At 33.4% G+C, this 13687-nt stretch overlaps 1 protein-coding gene across 5 annotated transcripts in view; it reads right to left on the bottom strand.

Annotated features, from left to right (window-relative positions):
* The window catches only part of CNKSR2 (connector enhancer of kinase suppressor of Ras 2), a 270849-nt gene that overhangs the window by 183176 nt on the left and 73986 nt on the right, over nt 1-13687 (bottom strand). For all 5 annotated transcript variants that reach the window (XM_070462393.1, XM_070462394.1, XM_070462395.1 and 2 more), the window contains exon 4: nt 7369-7456. In XM_070462393.1, coding sequence (XP_070318494.1) covers nt 7369-7456 — 88 coding nt within the window. The remainder of the gene's footprint in view (nt 1-7368; nt 7457-13687) is intronic.

Here is a 13687-nt window from a genome sequence, read left to right as displayed (position 1 = left end):
GTTACTTGAATATATGGATAGGGGTGACAAATTCACAAATAATCAAAATTAATTTCTATATTCCAGTTGAACATGGACATTTCAAAATATCATTTAGAATATGAAGCATAGTTATCAATCACCTTAAATTCTAAAAAACATCTGAAATTAAACCAAAATCCTTTTTTAAAAAAAATCACTCATTTTAGAACCAGGTCTTTCTTCACTGCCACTCAATACCAAAAGTAAGCAGAGAAACACTCCTTTAAATTTTGTGTGAAACAACAAACTGACTTGAGGGTTTCCAAAGATCTTTTGCTATACAAGATAACTAAAATTGCCGTTTATTAAGCTCTCACTAAAACATCAGATCATGAACTAGATCAATTTCCAATATTCACAGAAATTCACCTTAATAATCCAACAAAGTGATCCACTTTATAGATGAAGACAAAATTATGATATGAAGTAATCTGCAAAAATTCATACTGTTTGTAAAAAGCAGAGCCATGATGAATTCATATCTACTTTATGTCAAAGCCCACTATACTATTTTGCCATAAAATAAAAGAGTAAATAATATAAAAGGTCAACTAGAAAGGTAAAGGAGGTAATACTCATGTGGATAAAATATAATGACATTAAATATGATAGCTATTTTTGTCAATAAACTTACTGGCTAAATTTTTTTTGTATAAGTCCTTAATAAAACATTAAAAATCACTTCTAAGGCTATTTTTACAAAATTCTATAATCTTTTAAGTCTTTTTTAGTATTTATAAATACATGCCCTAACAATTTAAACCATAAATACCAATTCAATTAAGTCCTTAAAAAGCTCTTATTTTCTCCTGGAAATTTACTTTGAGTAAATAACAACTGGATTAAGATAAAACAGGCTAGATTAAATTCAAGCAGGCATTCTTTTCATAAAGTTATATACTAAATATGTATTTTTATTTCAAAATGTATACTTAAGAATAATTCATAGATAGTTTACTTTGACTGATTTGTATTTAAAACAATGTAAAGGTAACAAAATTGATTAGAGAGTACACACACATAATTTAGAGGAAGATGTCCATCAAAAAGAAATATTATTAACGTTGACCTCTGAAGATGACTTTTCCATTTTCTTGAATGAAGATTTGAAAAAAAAAGAAAATACATTAGACAGTAAACATGGGGGAAAATATCAAACAAACTGGCAGAAAGTCAGAATAACAACTTAATCAAAGACATTTATTATAGGAAAGACCATAGCAGTGGCACAGTTGTTTCTGGTGCTTAAATTGACATGACAGTAACTATTCTTTAAGGTTTTCTGTTTTTAAACTAACAAGTATTATTATCTTATAAACATTTTTAAAGGACAGAAGACCTAATAACTATGCATAAAATTTTTTTAAAAATATGGCACAATAGTAAAAGACTATTTTCAAAATACTTATGCATATGTATATGCATGAAACAATGGGGCTAAGCCTCAAGTCTTCCAGGACTCATCATTCCTACCCTCTGTCCCTTGCCCCAAGTATTCTAAGTTCCACCAAAGCTGAACCTTCCAAACTGATACTTTTATGACCATTTCTTAACTATATGACAATCTAATCATTTTTTTGTGTTTGAACTGGAAAAAATTTTAGATGGAATAATTTTAGGTTAAGCTGATACCCATCAGAGTAGGCATCATGGCAAGTATTTCAATGCTGAGAAGTGCGTGGGTACCTGTCTCACTTTTCTGTTTCAGGTGCTGACAGTGCTCTAAATATCTGCAGCTTCAGTTCTTTGTGAGAATTCTTTCCATTTAAGATTTTAAAACCAGTTTCCCTTTTTTCTCAAATGTGTTATTATAATCAATCTTATGTGAGAAAGAGGTGCTGGGGGAAGAATCTCTTTTAAAGACTTCAGCTATAATGGTCTAAACCCATCACAACTGGAAATAAGAAAAACAGATACAGTAAGATTAAATAAATTCTTCCAAACAGAACTTGTTAAAAGAAATGTATCTTTCTCCTCCATTGTTTGCATTACTTAAAATATAAGTAGCTAATATCAAAAGGCACTTTCCACTTACTTCACAGTAACACCCCTTTGTGTTAAGAAGGGAAAAAAAAACTATTTGTGACAGTTTATTTTTAGATATTGATCATCTCATCTTGCTGCAAAGGGAATAAAAATAATTAAAGTTGAGTGAAAAATAATTTGAAGTACAGCATATTTCAAAGCATAACTATCATCATAACTGTTCAGATGAGATTTCTTGAAAGCCTAGTAATAAATGCATGCCCTAGATATTTTTTTTTAATCTACACTTTGCTTATTCAAATTGGCCTCTTTTACTGGCAGCTTAAGTTTAATTCAGTCTTTAGATACTGCATAGAAGTCCAAGTGAATGCAATGATTACTGTGTATTTAATGGCTGAATGAGACCATTAGATGGACACTGACTGTTTGTAAACTACATAATTTATTTCAAAATATAATAAGTATTCATCTATGCTGTGCTCTTCCATCAAACTTAAGCAGTATTTCGTCAACATACATAGCATTCTTTTCATATTTTTCTAACTCAAATTCATTTTAGAAAATTTGAAAAACACAAAAAAGTAGTCTAAATAAACTAAAATTACCCATATTTTCATCACCAAGAAGCAAACAGTTAACTGTTTTATTTCATTATTTTAATTATCATCCTCATTCCTATTGCTAAGATAGGAGTCAACAGACAAGAGAGCCAAGAAAGACCTTGTATCAAAGACATCACATAACAGTAGAAAAAGAGTAATTATTTAAGAGATGATTTATAAACTTTCATTTTATGCCTATAATTAAGTTTCCTCTAAAAATATGTTTTGCTAGCATTATATAAAAGCATATGGTGTTTCTGAAGTTTTGTTCACTTTCATTCTAGCATTGGGAAATGGTTATGAGGATCAGTAATTTTATTTTAATTAATGAACAAACTGAGATGCAAAGTGATGGGTGTCTCTGGATATCTCTGGGGTTCTTAATATGAGTAGCAGAGATAGAACTGCAGCTTTTACACAGGAGGTGAATAAAAATGAGTAACAATTCAAGCATTTAATTCTAGACTTTTCTGGAAGAGCATAAATGAGCATGTGCTAAACCATATAAGATAACTGGGGCTCAGGTCAATTTATTTTAACAAGTAATAAGCACACATTGTTCCTGTCTTCAAGGAGATAACAATCTAATGGAAGAAAGATAAGTATGATTCACAGCAGAATATAACTGACAAGATATAAAACGCATGTAAAGTAAGAGATTTCTATCTCTGCCCACACAACAAAGAATTAGATCTGAGAAGTTAACGAAAAGGACAAAACGTAATCATATAAGATAATCAATGCAGAAAAAAGAACAAAGACCAGACTGGAGACAAAGAAGACAAACAGCAGGGTGGTATATTTAATTTAATCCCAACCACATCAGTAATTATATTAAATATAAATGGTCAAAGTAGGGGGAATATAAACAATTATGAGAAATGGTAAAAATTTCATGAGTGAGGTGGTATTCCCTAGAAGCCTTAAAGGATGGGACATGATTTTGGCAGGCAGAGATAAAGGATATATGGGGAATGTTCTGAGGCAGCCTCAAAACATAAAAAGATGAAACTACAAGATCTATTTTACCAACAATAACTCATGCACATGAACCAGAGTACAATTAAGATACAAAGGAGAATTAGAGAATAAAATCAAAATTATGTTAGACCCATACTCGGAGTCCTTTGAATTCCAAAGAGAGGAATTTGTAATCAGTTTGGAGATTAGGGGAAAATTGCTGAAAGCGACAGAATCAGAGCAGGGCTTTAGGATGACTAGTCTGAAAGTGATCCATTCTATACTTGTAAGTAGATTAAATCAGAATGACACAAAGATGTTCTTTATTAAGAAAAATTTACATCTAATATTTCCTTTAAGGTACAACAGAAAAGAGTTAAAGTAGATGAATTATGACATCAAGTCAGGTACATACCGGGATGGGGTAGGCAAGGCAAGAACCAAGAACATTCATGTACAGAGAACTTTCTGTTTGGAAACATCTTAAAAGTTACGTATGGAACAGGACATGTGACCGGGAAATGAGGGTGAAACAGAAGTAACAGTGACAAATGTTATGAGCTACCAAACATTAAAAAAAAAATAAATGGGTTATATCAGGGCAAAATGTCCTAAGAAGGGCAAGGCATCCTCTTCAAAACAGAGTGTACAGTGGGTGGAGGGTACAGCAAGTCCTTCTATGTCCTCAGTATATCTGGAGTATTTCAATTATTTGGGGATAATTTCAGTAATTCTACACTTGTTCAAGACAAAATGTACTTAAAGTTCAAGCTGTAAAAACATCTCTCTCTATTCGACCTGATGTTTCCTGATCTGTAAATAGCAAAACTCAAACCCATTATGCCTTGAAGTAAGCTTCCTAAAGAGAACTTTGAGCCAAATAGTGTAGCTGTTAAAAGGTCCTGTTGTGAGCATGAACAAGCTTCTGAGGGCAATATCAGAATGGCACATGTTTTCTATGAAGTAGATATCTATAGCAGGTGTTCATACATTCTGGAAATGAAAACTGCATCACTTGTTACTTAGATGGTAGGTTCTTAAAATAGCGGAATGGGTGGGTTAGTCATATTCTACACAAACTGCACTTCCACCCCTGCACATGCCTCTACAGGAAATTTTAAGTCACTGAAAATCATTTCAGCTGTTCTGAATATGACATCTGAAGGTTATCGTGACAAAATTATGTTCTAGAACTTGTGAATTCTAAACATAGAAAACTGTCCATTTTTTACTTTATAGGTAATGTTAAAAGAAACATAACTTTTTAAAAGATGAGTTTGTTTAAATCTAATAACAGAATTATTTTGATATAGGAAAAAAGTAGGTATGAATGAATTCAGTGAAAATGAATACACCTGATCCTCCTTCAATATTTTCAAGAAAACTTTTCAAAGTTGCCATTTAGAAGAATTGCACTCTTTGTTTACAAGGCAACAGTGGGCCAGTTACTCAAAAGTTAACCTTAAACTGGCTATCTAGATTCAGATGTTTAAAGGAGATAAAAGAAATTAAAAACATCCACTTTCTGTCATAATTATGCATGGAAATTACATTATTTTAGAAGGTGACATTAGATGGACTGCATTCTCAAAGAACTGACAATGAGTTTCTCATGTATAAAAGTTAAAAAAAAATAAACTTAATTCTCCCATTTAATTCCACAGTATTTGAATTGTCTTGGGTCTCATGCATAAATGAAAACATTAAGAAATACATATAATGTGATTATCACAGATCTTGTCATGTAGCAGACAATAATCATTTGCAAATTACTATATATATATAATTATATACATAAAATGCAAAACAAGGATTATTTGCATATAGATTACTCCTGAACACATATCCAATATACTAGGAATGATTATCATACAAATACTGTGCAGTAGTTACCCTTAAAGCGGAGAAAATGTTTTTTCATAGTAAAAGAGAAGAAACTAATACTCTGCTATCCACATCTCAAGTCTCTGGTCAAGTTTAATGGCTTTTAAAAGTCACTTTAGAAAACATTTTTTTGAAGCAATGTCACCGATAATACAGAACTACGGGGAAAATTACCCATAGATTATATTACTGCTTTTTCATTCCTATGCCCTAGAACACTGTATGAGAACCAGAATCACCTGGAAAACTAGTAAACACTCAGATTCCTGGGCATTCCCCACAGTAAATTTGGGAGTGTGTGCCAAGAATCTGAATTTCTAACAAGTTTCTTTGTGATGATAATACTACTGGTTCACGAAGCACACTGGACACACTGGACTAGCATAGCTCTAGAAAAGAAGTCAGCAAACTGTGGCCCAGCATTGAATTCAACCTGCTGCATGTTTTCGTAACACAAGTTTTATTGGCGCACGGCTATGCCCATTCATTTCCCGAACACACTGTCTGTGACTGCTTTTGCAGAGTAACAGCAGAATTGAGCAGTTGGATCAAACACCATATAGCCTATATCATAAAGCCTCCAAAACCTTAAATACTATTAGGCCTTTCACAGAAAACATTTGCTAACCCTCACCCTCAAATGCCACTCTCCTCCCTATTATCCAGAAACCTTTGACATTCAGAAATAAAATTTACCGATATCAAATATGAAGACATGTACTGAGACAAGAGTATTTCAAAGCTCATAAAATATTTATCATCTTCATCAATGTCTGTGACTAGTAGCTATGAGTTACTGACTTTCTTACTGCTATGACAGAATGATGAATGTCTCTTATATTCCACAATTAAAAGTCACAAACTTAACTCTCCTTTCTATAGACCTGCAGTTTCAGAGAAATGGTGCTAATAAAATCTATATAGTGCAACAGAAAGTACACTTGAAACATTAAAATTTGTACTGATAAAATTTCTTATTTGAGAAAATATAGGCAATATAGGAAATTCTTAATTATCCTTGGTAATAAAGACAGGGAGTAGAAGGATAAGTTAAATCATTAATTTCCTCAATCATCTTCTGTATCATCACATTTTATCCTCTGCTTTACCTATTTCTGCATCACTGGATAGGTTAACAAATAATGATAAAGCAGCAGCAGCACTATGTTGACATCAGGCTTCTACAGAGTGGTGCTTGCTGGCCTTACACCTCTCAGATATGTTTTGCTAGATTTAAACAAATTTTTGCAGGATATGTACTAGTCAATTCCTTCCTCTACCATTTCTTCATATCTTATGACAGGACATTTGTATAAGCTGCTGCACTCCTGGACACATTTTATTTGGAGGTCCCTGGTTTACATAATATTCAAAGTAAAAAAACCGGGTCATGTAAATAGATCACTTAAATGGTTAAGTATGATTAAAGGCTATTATGTATATTTATTATGTATACCTATATAAATAAAACTGTAGTTAATTGTATTAGTAAGGAACTAATGGGATCTTAGAGCAAAAGTTTCAGATTGCTATTCAAATGGGGCAATTTAATTTTGTGAAAGCCAATATAGTTTATTCATCCCCACTAAAAGTGTGAGACTAACAGACTTACTTATTATTGATATAATACTGTCTCCAGAGGTTCAGGTTACTTTTACATCTACTGATAAATAAAACCCTTGTTTACTGGGCTATTATATGCACAGTTTTCCAATGAATTATGTAGTTGATTTCTACTGAAACATCTGTCTTTGAATATTCAGAGAAAAATCCCAAACCAGTATTTTATAAATGCTTGCTAAATAAGCAAAACCGCTACAATATTGTAAAGTGATTAGCCTTCAATTAAAATAAATTTATATTAAACAAAATGATAGCTAATAAATTAACAGAAGGAAATTCTGCCAGCTAATACCTGTTGCACGATTGTTGTTAATTCCAAGCAGAGCTGTATGACATTATTCCTTGTAACTGAATAGTCTGTGACAGCAGCAAATGGTGATCTATAAAGGGAAAAGGAAAATTGTGATTAATTGGAACAGCTTTCTAAAGGTCCCCAAATACAACAGCGTAAAATATGGTTTTGAGTAATGTGAAAGGAATTGTTCTTAAGTTTACAGAGTGATAAAAATATTCAGAACATACTTAAGGAAAAAAATTTAAGATAAATGCTTGGAAGATAATTAAATACAAGAAACAATGCTTGCTTTCCAACTACTCTCTCTTTTTTTTAGTTCTTAATACTTAAAAGTTCTCTGGTACTCACAAAGTCTTCACTACATTTAAAATAAAATAAAAAATGGCATACTTAAGCAAAGACATTTTGGGTTATTTTCAAATGAAGCTAACCTTGTTGAGTCCAGTATCTTCTACAAATAGTCACAATCTAGAGCTTAGTCTCATGACAGCTATCGCTTACTGAGGACTTACTATGTGCCAGTTACTCTTCTAACTGCTTTACATGTACCAAATAATTTTCACAACTCTTATAGGCACTATAATTGTTGTTTGCTTAGTCACTAAGTCATGTTTGACTCTTTGGTACCCCATGGACTGTAGCCCACTGGGCTCCTCTGTTCATGGGATTTCCCAGGCAAGAATACTGGAGTGGGTTGCCATTTCCTTTTCCAAGACACTATTATTTACTCATTTTACATTGTCTCATTTTATTGTCTCACTTTACATATGAGACACTTGAGGTACAGCAAGCTTAAGTGAAAACTAGTAAGTGGTGGAGCTAGTAATTCAAACAGAGGAAGGCTGACTCCCAGATTCCATACCCCAGAGTTAAACACTAATATACCAACTTCTGTGAGTTTAAGTAGCTTTTCACTTGTACTAAACTAATGCCTTATATCACTTCACATCCTTTTTCAAACAATTTGGCATACAAATAATATATATTTGTACAAGGTTTATATTTTCAAGAATGTTACAGACAGCAGCGTTTTCCGAAGCAAGGGTTCTGCCACCAAATGATTTCACAGTGGCTCAGCTGGTAAATAATCTGCCTGCAATGTAGGAGACCTGGGTTCAATCCCTGGGTTGGGAAGATCCTCTGGAGAAGGGAAAGGCTACCCACTCCAGTATTCTGGCCTGGAGAATTCCATGGACTGTATAGTCCATGGGATTGCAAAGAGTTGGACACAACTGAGTGACTTTTACTTCCATTATTCTTTATCCTCTTGTCTATGAATGCCAATTAGGTTTTTATGGGACCAGAGATTATATGGGAAGCCCAGTTTAAAGAAAACAAGATCACAAAAAGAAAAGATACGGGGGTAAAAATCTAGTCAGATACCTAGAACTTCAGTGCTTCAGATAACTCTTAAGGAAATTTATATAAAACTGCTTCCTGGTTACAATCTGAATGTCTCTCTTATAGAAAAACTCTAGAACTCAAGCACCTCTCATTGTCATAGGGGTCCATATGAGAGGCTCTTTATTAGTTATAGTTTAAAAATCCTATTTTTCACTTACCTATTTTGGCCATTCTAATAGCTATAGAGGGGCATATCACAGATTTAATTGGTATTTTCCCAAAGTTATATGTATTTTCCCTATGTATTTATTATCTATATTTAAGAGCTATCTAATTTCCCTGATAATTTTCCAACTGGTTTAGGTAGTCTATGTTTTTGAAGGAATTGATTCACATCATCGAAGCTGTCAAATGTATTTATAAAGAGTTATTTGTAGTATTTCTTTGTTATCCTTTTAATTTTGATTGACTTCTCAACATACTGTGTTTCCATTTTCATTCATTTAGTTCTGTGATCATTTTTATTTGCTCCCTTCTGCTGCTTTGGGCTTATTTTCTATTTTAATTCTTTTAAGCATACTTAACATGAGATCTAACCTCTTAAAAATTTAACTGTAAAACACAGTGTGGGGAAATTAAGAAGATGGTGCTAGTCGGTCTCTCTCACCCCATTGCTCCATGTTCTGTAAACAATGGCTATGCACAGTTATGTAACAGCTGAGATCACTTCTAGCACTGCACACACATGTCACAAGGTACTCACTTGGTCCACAGGCTACCTTGTATAGTACGCCTGTACGAGCTTCACCATGAGAGTCCTGGCTACTGCAGCACTGGGGCTACACGGGAGTGACACCATGATTATGCTGCATGAAGTTACCTTATGGCTACATTGTGGCTACATTACGGTTATCTTATGGCTGTTGCTATGGCTACTGTGTCAGGCAGGAAAGAGGCTGTGTTATGGCTGTCAGGCCAGCCAGGAGAGAATAAACGCAACTGCAGTTCCTAGGGCTAGTCTCTTAGTTTATACCTAATCTACCCTAAGTTCAGTGAACACTACAAACAGTGTGAACAGCAAGTCAACTGGCGGCACAAACAAGATCAGCTACAGAGAGTATTGTTAACTATAAGTACAATGTTCTACACCAGGTATCCAGAAATCTTTCATCTTGCTTAACTGAAACCTTATGCCCATGCTTGTTGATTTTTCTATTTTCTTGAGAAGAGAGCTTAGATAGCGATTTGAGATCTTTTTTCTCATATAAACAGTTTTTACAAATTTCCCTTTCAGAACTGCTTTAGCTGTGTCCCATAAATATTGCATTATTATATTGTCATATATAAAAATTATATTATTATAATTGTATTATAAAATGTATATTATATTGTCACCCTGCTTATTTAACTTTATATGCAGAGCATATCATGAGAAATGCTATGAGCTGGAATCAAGACTGCCGGGAGAAATGATAACCTCAGATATGCAGATGACACCACCCTTATGGCAGAAAGTGAGGAAGAACTAAAGAGCCTCTTGATGAAGGTGAAAGAGGAGAGTGAAAAAGTTGGCTTAAAACTCAACATTCAGAAAACTAAGATCATGGCATCTGGTCCCATCACTTCATGGCAAATAGATGGGGAAACAGTGGAAACAGTGACAGACTTTATTTTGGGGGGCTCCAAAATCACTGCAGATGGTGATTACAGCCATGAAATTAAAAGATGCTTGCTCCTTGGAAGAAAAGTTATGACCAACCTAGACAGCATATTAAAAAGCAGAGACATTACTTTACCAACAAAGGTCTGTCTAGTCAAAGCTGTGGTTTTTCCAGTAGTCATATATGGATGTGAGAACTGGACTATAAAGAAAGCTGAGCACCGAAGAATTGATGCTTTTGAACTGTGGTGTTGGAGAAGACTCTTGAGAGTCCTTTGGACTGCAAGGAGATCTAACCAATCCATCCTAAAGGAAATCATTCCTGAATATTCATTGGAAGGACTGATGCTGAAGCTGAAACTCCAATACTTTGGCCAACTGATGCGAAGAACTGACTCACTGGAAAAGACCCTGATGCTGGGAAAGATTGAAGGAGGGAGGAGAAGGGGACGACAGAGGATGAGATGGTTGGATGGCATCACCAACTCAATGGACATGAATTTGAGTAAACTCTGGGAGTTGGTGATGGACAGGGAGGCCTGGTGTGCTGCAGTCCATGGGGTGGCAAAGAGTTGGACACAACTGAGTGACTGAACTGAACTGACAAAAATTGTGACTTACCCTAATTTTCATTCTGTTCAATGTATTTCTTTTTATTTCCCTTGAGATTTCCTCCTTTTATCCATAGATTACTAAGAAGTGCATTGTTTGATTTCTAATTTGACTGCATTATGGTTAAAGAAGACATTCTGATTTAAATTATTTTAAATGTATTGAAGTTTGTTTTATGACACAGTTGTGGTGTACCTCCCTGAATGTTCCATAGACACTTGAAAAGAATTTGTATTATACATTTGTTGGATGAAATGCTCTAAAAATGTCAATTATATCTTGTTACCTGGTGGTATTCAGCTCTTCTAATGGATGAAGTATCCAATTGTAATTGTGGATTTATCTATTTCTTCTTTTAGTTCTGACAGTTTTTGCTTCAGGTACTTTGAAATTGTTGCCTGATATTATACAACTTAGCAGTTTGTTTCTTCCTCTTCTTTTTAATGTGGACTATTTTTAATGTCTTAATTTGTTACAATATATCTTCTGTTTTATGTTTTGGTTTTTTGGCCCCAAGGCATGTGGGATCTTAGCTCCCTGACCAGGGATAGAACCCACACCCCCTGCATTGGAAAGCAAAGTCTTAACCACTGGACTGTCAAGGAAATCCCTGTTTCTTCTTGTTTTTAATTGTTTACTATAGGCTCATCTATTGTACTTTGGTGTTTTATTTTTTAATTTAAATGTAATATTCACATAGTACACATTAACCCTATACTTTTTGTAACTGTTTGCTACAAGTATTTTTCCAGTTTGTCATCTATCTTAGTCATATTTTTCAATATTATATAGTCAAACAGTGTATTTCTTTGCATTTTATTGCATATTTTAAAACAATAAGTACACATCTAGAAATCATTTTGTCTATATTTTTTTCCAGTTTCCTTACGACATACTAATGCTTCTCGCTTAAATAAATAATATACCTAAAATTACTTTAGTGAACAGGTAGTGCTCCATCATAATTTATTTTAGAAAGGCTTAATCAAGTGCCCCAATTCCATTTATTTAATGACCCTTTCTTTTTCCAGTGAAAGTGAAGTCACTGAGTGACTATACAGTCCACAGAATTCTCCAGGCCAGAATACTGGAGTGGGTAGCCTTTCCTTTCTCCAGGGGATCTTCCCAACCCAGAGATCAAGGTCTCCCACATGGCAGGTGGATTCTTTACCAGCTGAGCCACAGGGGAAGCCCTCTTTTTCCAGTAGTTTTGACATACAGTTTTCTAAATGATTCTATATACCACAGTCTATTTTGTGCTGTGTTCCACTACTGCTTATTACTATTTCAAAACAGTATATTTTTCCAACAAAATTTACTAAAACATAAGGAGTCATTAAGAATTCAAATAATGTTAGAGGAAAATGTATGCAATTAATTAATCTGTGTTCTCTATTAAAAAAATTAACCTCTTTAACTATAAGAAGGATCCAGTTTTAAACAAATCTATACTGATGGAAATTTTCTAAAACACGTGATTGTAGAAATCATTGCATAGCTATAACTAAATTTATTAAAACTCATTAAACTTTTTAAAGGGGATAAATTTTATAGAATGGAAATTAGGCCTCAATAAAACTATTTTTTAATGATGTAAGATATAAGTACTTCTAGGAAAACATCATTTTTAAAAACTATCCCAAGACCATTTTTGCTGCACTGAAGCATAAAAATTGGCATTTTAATTAAGAATTCAAAGTGCTTCTGGCATGATTAGAAAGAGCTTGGGTTCCTAGTTTTGCAAAGGTCAAAGACTGTTAATAAAATCTAAAACTTCATTCAGAAGTGATGAAGTACAGCATGATTTTCCCTATAAATTCTTTAAAAAAAATACACATCTGATCTTTAAAATGTACTAAAAGAAAAATCTATTTTATAACTGAATGTCTGTAGCAAACTGAATTCTAAGGCGTGTTTTCCACTTTCCTGAATATTCATATTTCAAGTAGGACCCGTTTCTCACTCAAGATTAAGTGTCCAAAAAAAAATGGAAAAAGTATCTAAACATATAGCAAGGAAAACATAAATTTTATGTTGTAGTGAATCTCCCTAAAGTTTTCATTTTAAAGGTAAATCACATATAACCATACTGACAACCATTCTTAGCCAGCAGATATTAATATCTGGTATTATGATCTTGGCTATACACATACATAAATAAAAGAAGGCTGACAGTTTCCAATCTTTGTGAGTTACCAAAGATGAACACTCAATCATGACTTAACAAGATAAAGAAATGTATCATTACAGAATAGCTGAACATGATCAGTTTGAAAACAAAATTAAGAGAGGAATTTGTTTCTCAGTCTCAAGAAACCCTAAGTTAGAGCTCAGGCTACTTAGGAAAAAATACGTGGCTGACTTAAAGGAAATTAAATTCATGGCATGAAAACTTTTCGATGCCAAAAGTTAAAAATTTTTTAAAAAAGATAAAATCCTTGGCTCATTAATAAATGGCCATTACAGGAACTATCCTACTTAGATCTTAAAATATGCAACTATTCTCAAATCTTATGGATAACATAATGCTTATACTTCTTTCTAACGAAAAAGTTACTGATACTATAAAAAACTTATTTGTTGTACATTCTTTTCAAACAAAAGCATTTATGGAAAGATTATTAATGGTTCAGAAATCCTAAACAAATTAGAAGCTAATCAGAAAAGCTATGAGTTAATCAGGAAATCGGAAAGGCCCTA

The sequence above is a fragment of the Odocoileus virginianus genome, unplaced genomic scaffold (assembly GCF_023699985.2).
Source record: "Odocoileus virginianus isolate 20LAN1187 ecotype Illinois unplaced genomic scaffold, Ovbor_1.2 Unplaced_Scaffold_4, whole genome shotgun sequence".
NCBI classification, from domain to species: Eukaryota; Metazoa; Chordata; class Mammalia; order Artiodactyla; family Cervidae; genus Odocoileus; species Odocoileus virginianus.
Note: the sequence above shows the minus strand (reverse complement) of the source record. Positions and strands in the feature narration are given on the sequence as shown.